Source organism: Cryptomeria japonica, chromosome 4 (genome assembly GCF_030272615.1).
Source record: "Cryptomeria japonica chromosome 4, Sugi_1.0, whole genome shotgun sequence".
Classification (NCBI taxonomy): domain Eukaryota; kingdom Viridiplantae; phylum Streptophyta; class Pinopsida; order Cupressales; family Cupressaceae; genus Cryptomeria; species Cryptomeria japonica.
In genome coordinates, this window is record NC_081408.1 from 167,319,474 (window position 1) to 167,325,382 (window position 5,909).

Below are 5,909 nucleotides of genomic sequence, written 5' to 3' on the forward strand. Positions count from 1 at the left end.
TGTTTAGGTGATACTACATACCAAATGATTATATGGTATGATTCTCATGAATGACTAAAATGATCACTATCAATTAAATTATGATGCTTGAATATATTGTCTACATTCATCTTACCTAGCTAAGAGGGAGTGTTAATACATAATAGCTTTGGTAAGATAAATGATTGAATGAGAGATAAATGAATTCTCTCATTCAATCATTTATCATATCGTTAACTATGATAAAACCATCAAGCAATTAATTCATCCTTGATAGCGATTCTATATTTGCAATCTATTGATAATCACACTATGTATCTTCCCCATGTTCATCTATCTAAAGAATTCTGTATTTAGATGAATATCAACTAAACATTAATAATGATGACACCGATTAATATAGCGAATTGAATATATATTATATCGGGTTACATGTAATATTACATCGGGGTGCATATAATATATATTGGGTTGCATATAAGGTATATCGGAATATATATCGGGTGGCAATGAATTAATCACCGATAGTTATTGGTGTGTTAGTCTACACCGATAGTTATCGGTTGTCAAGGCTAACACACCGATAACTATCAGTTGTTAGCATTGACAGCCATCGATATACTATTGGTCATTAGCATTGGGTTAAATACACTGATGAACTTCGGTTGTGATCACCGATTTGAATTTACCGTAACATGCCTTTTGTTAGTATAAACAAAAAGGTACGATCAAGTAATGTCTTGATCGGTCATGACTGATCAAGGCATTGCTTGATCGTGCCTCCTTTGTCATATACTTATAGTAAGTGGCATTCTTGAGATAGGACAAAGAAAATATTAAATGCTCCTCTCATCTGCCACAAGCAAGAAGATAGTTAGACATATACAATAAGAACTTAATAATACATATCAGATAATAGAATTATAACTTGCATATTGAATGTAAAGTGAACATCATTTATAGTTTTTCTCTCCACACTTAAAGTTGAAAATTTGAAGTCTCACCTTGTTGACTTTTTCACTAACTATTATGAGCTTAATTATTGCACATTATATTGATTTGTTGTATTGATCAAAATTACATACCCATGGTATTCTCTTTTCCATTATATTTTATCCCTTCCATAAATATAGTAATTATCTTACAAGAGGCATAATTGTGCATAAAATTAGCTCACAAAAATTCATAATTTTATCCCTTCCATCATTAATGTTTAGCTTTGTATTCTTGATCTATAGATGTAGCATACATCATTCTATATTATTGGTGTTGACTTTACCTAAGTGAATTCTCAATGTGTATGGGACCATGATGGCCAAATAGTGGAAATATGTGTAAGAAGTGCATTTTTACTAAGACAAATTATCTTTTTGTTTTTAATTAGGATAAAAAGGTTTTGAGGGGACCCAAAACCCCTTACAACAGGTTTTGAAGGGACCTGAAACCCTCGGATTTTACTAGGATCCGAAACCCAAAATAGACAACTACAAAAGATACATCAAAGACAATCAACAACCTAAAACTAGCCTAGCAACAAAGAGATAACAATGAAACCTAGTTGAAAAGGTAGAAGGCCAAAACCTTTCATTAATACAAGGGTTTTAACAAGGCTCCTTAACCTTAAATAGATATCAAGGGTTTTTCCAACCACCCATAACCTGATTAATGGGTTTTACAAAGCTCCCACAACCTGATAACAAAAGTTCCTGGCCACACAAGACCACACAGCCAATTCCTAACCAAAAACAAACAATGGCCAGACTGAGCCCTTGAAAACTTCTAGCAGTCAGCCGGTCCCAGAAAGAAACTAAAAACATAGGGTTTTTCCGGGCTCCCTCAACCTTGTGGATCCCTGCAAGAAGCAAAATGCATAGAACAACATTCACTTCACCAACTCTCTTGCAACTAAACATCAGAGCTTCCATAGCCTCCCAACCATAGTTCTAGGCGAGACTAGTAGCAGGGAAACAACTAACAACCAAAATGTGCCTCAAAAAGACACAAGAAATAGGGTTTTCCAGGACCCCTCAACCATACTTAGGTGGGTTTTACAGGGATCCCACAACCTACAACAATGGGTTTTTGAAAGGCTCACATAACCTTGGCCTTGACAGAAAGAAAAACAGAGCAAATAGATCCTCCAAAATCACCACCTCAATAGATGATAAGGGAATGAAGCTGAGTAAAAGATCAATCTGTGTTCCCACAAAGTCCAAAAATAGGGTACCAATAGTCTCCCACCATCAAGCCAAATTCCACCTCAATAGGACAAAGGTTAATTGTAGCAATATCCATCTTCACCTCAAAAGAAGACAAAGCCACCTCAATAAGGAAAGCTAGAAAAAACCAAAGCTGCAGGGAAAAGATCAACTGAAAAATATAACAAGCATAACCATAGCTGGAGCAGAGATGGAAACCCATCAACAAATCTTCAGCATAGACCAAGGGATATAGAAGGCTCTATCTAAGACCACAAAAGGTCAACGAAAAAATGAATCCGATCAAGACAACAACAAATCCTCCAAGAGAATCACAAACCCCAACACCACATCTCAATAAATAGGCCATAAAGCACAGACCAGGGGGGAAAAAATAAAAACCTTTGTCTCAAAAGAAATAGAGACCTTCAAAAGGATATGGAAGAAGGGAACATAGAGCACCCAAATCACACCCACCAACAGATCCATGGGCCAGGATCCAAAAGAAACCACCACCGCACCAACAAAGAATAGATCCATCATAGTAGCATCAACATCCACAACAGAAGCCTCCAACCACAACAACAACTCCACAAAAAACACTCCCTCGTCCAAAGCAACTAGATCCGCTGCAATAGCACCAACTTCTACATCACTAGCAACCAAAACCCGAGGAGAAAACACAACACTAACCAAGAAAACCCACACCCTAGCCCCAACACCGCACTCGACATAGCCGAAAGCCACAAAGGGCGAGGCATATTTGTCGGGCACAAAACCCCCATCCCAAAGCCAAAGCAAGAGAATAGCATCTCCCGAAACAGAAATAACACCACCACCAACATCACCCGCGACCATAGGAAGGAACTGAGCAATGCAAACACCTCCATCGCCATCCATAGCCACCAACTGAAGATAGGAAAAACAAGTAGTTGAGGGCAAAAAGAGAGGGAAAGAAGAGGCCACGCAACCCAAAGCTCGAACCCCAACAATCCCCACCCAAGATCGACTACCCTCCACCATTTGTCATCATCATCTTCTGCTTCGCCACCGTCCTTTGCAACATCCCCTTCCTCACAGAGGTCACTCGGAACCCTGGCGCTACATCCGCTCCCTTTCCCACTCATCATTTTCTTAAATCTCGGTCATAATTTTTATAAATGTCTTTTTGTTAAGTTTGACTAACTTCTTGTATTATTTTATTTGTCTTCTTTGTTATTTTGGATATATATATATTGATGTTTACAAGATATCTTTATGTTCGTATCATCTTTGTTTGTGCGTTTGTTTGTTTCATTATGCTTCTTTTCTTGACTTTTTTAATGTATTTATCTTTGTACATTTATGTTTATGATTATTTTTTTAATCTTTTGTTCATATTTTAATTTATTACTTTTGTTCACCTTGTTGTGTCATTTCATGTGTTCTTATATCTATTATTAACTTATTTACGTATTTTTTCTTCTGTTAGTAGATTGATTTGTTGTCACTTTTTACTAATGTGTTATCAGCCAATTCTGCAATTGATAGAAGTCTTTATGAAAATTTCTCAGAACCAATTGAATATTTAAGAACCACACACTTTTCCTCTCCTAGTTTATTCTTGATCTATCAACGAAGGGAAATTGAGATACGTGGAATTTTTTTTATCTTTATGGAATCATTCTTTATAATTATATATTGATACCTCCCTTACATCTATTAAATGAATGGTATTTATTGATGGTTTAACATTTTAAGGTTTTAAGGCTCTTTTATTACCATAATACACCATTCTGAAATTTTACTATAATAACTTTTACCATCAAACGTATTGTCTTAGGATAGATGTTTTCTAAGCTTATCTTCTTTCTTTTCTTCACAAAGTTAAAAAGGTTCTTTTGAGTATCATATCACCCTTGTAAGATTTTCTTATGTTGATGTAGAGTTGTATGTTGATGTATTTTTCAAATATCCAGTGCATTAGTTGCACGTTTGGTCTTTATTCACCAGGATCTGAGCTATTGAGAGTTTTCCTTTGTTCTAAGAGGTCGCCATGCTTATCTTCTATTATAGCTATCTAAACTAAATCAATTTGTTTACAATTTGTGGATAAACTGCAAATTGCTTCTGGTCCAATAATTTCAGTAAGCTACATTTCTTATTCTGTTAAACAGTTCACGTTCCTTGTCTATGATTCCACATTTTACATATATGTCTATTAGAGCATTTTCAATTATCATATCTGATAAAAATTATTTTTCAATTTGTCTTAAAAGTTGAACCCACTTAATAGAATTTAATAGAATTGTGTAATACCCTTGCTTTGTATTTCTTTTGATTTGAATAAATTTTTACCTCAAAAAGAAATATGTAACAAATAAGATTTACATAAATCTGATTTTAATGTGAAAGAGCATAAAACTGTATAAAAATTTCTATTGAGAAAAGCACAACTCATTACTGAAGAAAGCGTCACTTTTTGGCTTATTATTACAACATACACATTTTTTCTTTCTAATTAACTACGAGGAGGCTAAAACTGGGGTGCCATACTCTAAGCTAACATTGATAAAGTCTCAAAGCTTTACTATTGGACCCAGTCCACAGGTCTAAAACACATATTCTTAGTGAAGTATATTTAAGTGAAGTGTGAGATACACATATTCTTATTGAGCAAGTGGCGCTGCTACCATTAAGAAAGAGGGGGGTCTTGATCCTTTTAGGAGTATAAAGTGGGATTGGCAATAAGATATTCCTCCACCTTCTTGAACAAACCAATGCTCTGGGCTTTGATCTCCTCAATTTTGGCTTCATCAGGAGGGACACCAAGGAGGCTGTCATAGTTGCAGGTAGTGGTTGTAATGGATCCATCCCCTGCTTTGGGGGAAAATTTAATTGTGTAGCTTATTGAGGCATCCTTTGTCCCAATCACACCTCCTTCCACATGGCTGAAACTGTAAACCATGTTGGCCTCGTCAATCAAGTCCACCTTCTCTTTAACATAGCTAAAATCCTTGTTGGCTGCAATAAAATTTTTATATCATATTACTAACAATATCTTTAGTTCTTTCTATTCTTACTTCCATCTAAAAACAATTATCTAATCAAAAACAATATCTTCAGATGCTATTATGAGATGTACATGCAAGTTTACAGTGTTTGACTCATATCTAAGGATTGAATGTAAACAGCAAGGCACATTCTATTTAGAAGCCAAATCTTACCTGCAGTGAAGTTGACTTGTCGAATGGTGCTAACTCCTCCATCTCCTTGAAAAAGTGTGATTCCTGATGTGATCCCTAGAACTTGCTTTGGCAATAAGTTGTAGGTGTCCAGAGTTCCATTCCACAGCCTTTTTGCCTCCACTGGAGACTCTATTTCAAAACTGTAGCTTTCTGCCACCATCTTCTCTCACCTCAAGATTTCTACTGCACCTCTTCTTACAGACCCTTGGTTTCTTTTGGAGTGGAATGAGGGAATGCATGGTATTTATAAACAATTTGGAGTTTATGACTGTCTTTATATTAATGCAATTGGACTTTGGCTTATTCTAACGAGCGGATCCTTATCCATTTCATTATTCACACTCCTTAAATTCCATATGATATCTATGGAGACAGGTAGCTTAGGATGTGTGTTGGCAAGCAAACGAATAATATCTATGAACATTAAAAAATTTAAATATTTTATTTTATAATTAGTTATAAGTAATTGGAAATTTAAACAAAATCATGTAGTAGCAAGTATTTA

General features: G+C 35.4%; 1 protein-coding gene across 1 annotated transcript; it reads right to left on the reverse strand.

The window, feature by feature from the left end:
* Positions 1 to 4,878: 4,878 nt before the first annotated feature.
* LOC131079553 (major strawberry allergen Fra a 1.07-like) lies at positions 4,879 to 5,564 on the reverse strand. The gene is made up of 2 exons (XM_059218976.1): positions 5,384 to 5,564; positions 4,879 to 5,180 (listed from the first exon to the last, which is right to left on the reverse strand). Exons 1-2 carry the CDS (start codon positions 5,562 to 5,564, stop codon positions 4,879 to 4,881), a joined length of 483 nt encoding a protein of 160 aa, XP_059074959.1.
* Between the last annotated feature and the right edge of the window lie 345 nt (positions 5,565 to 5,909).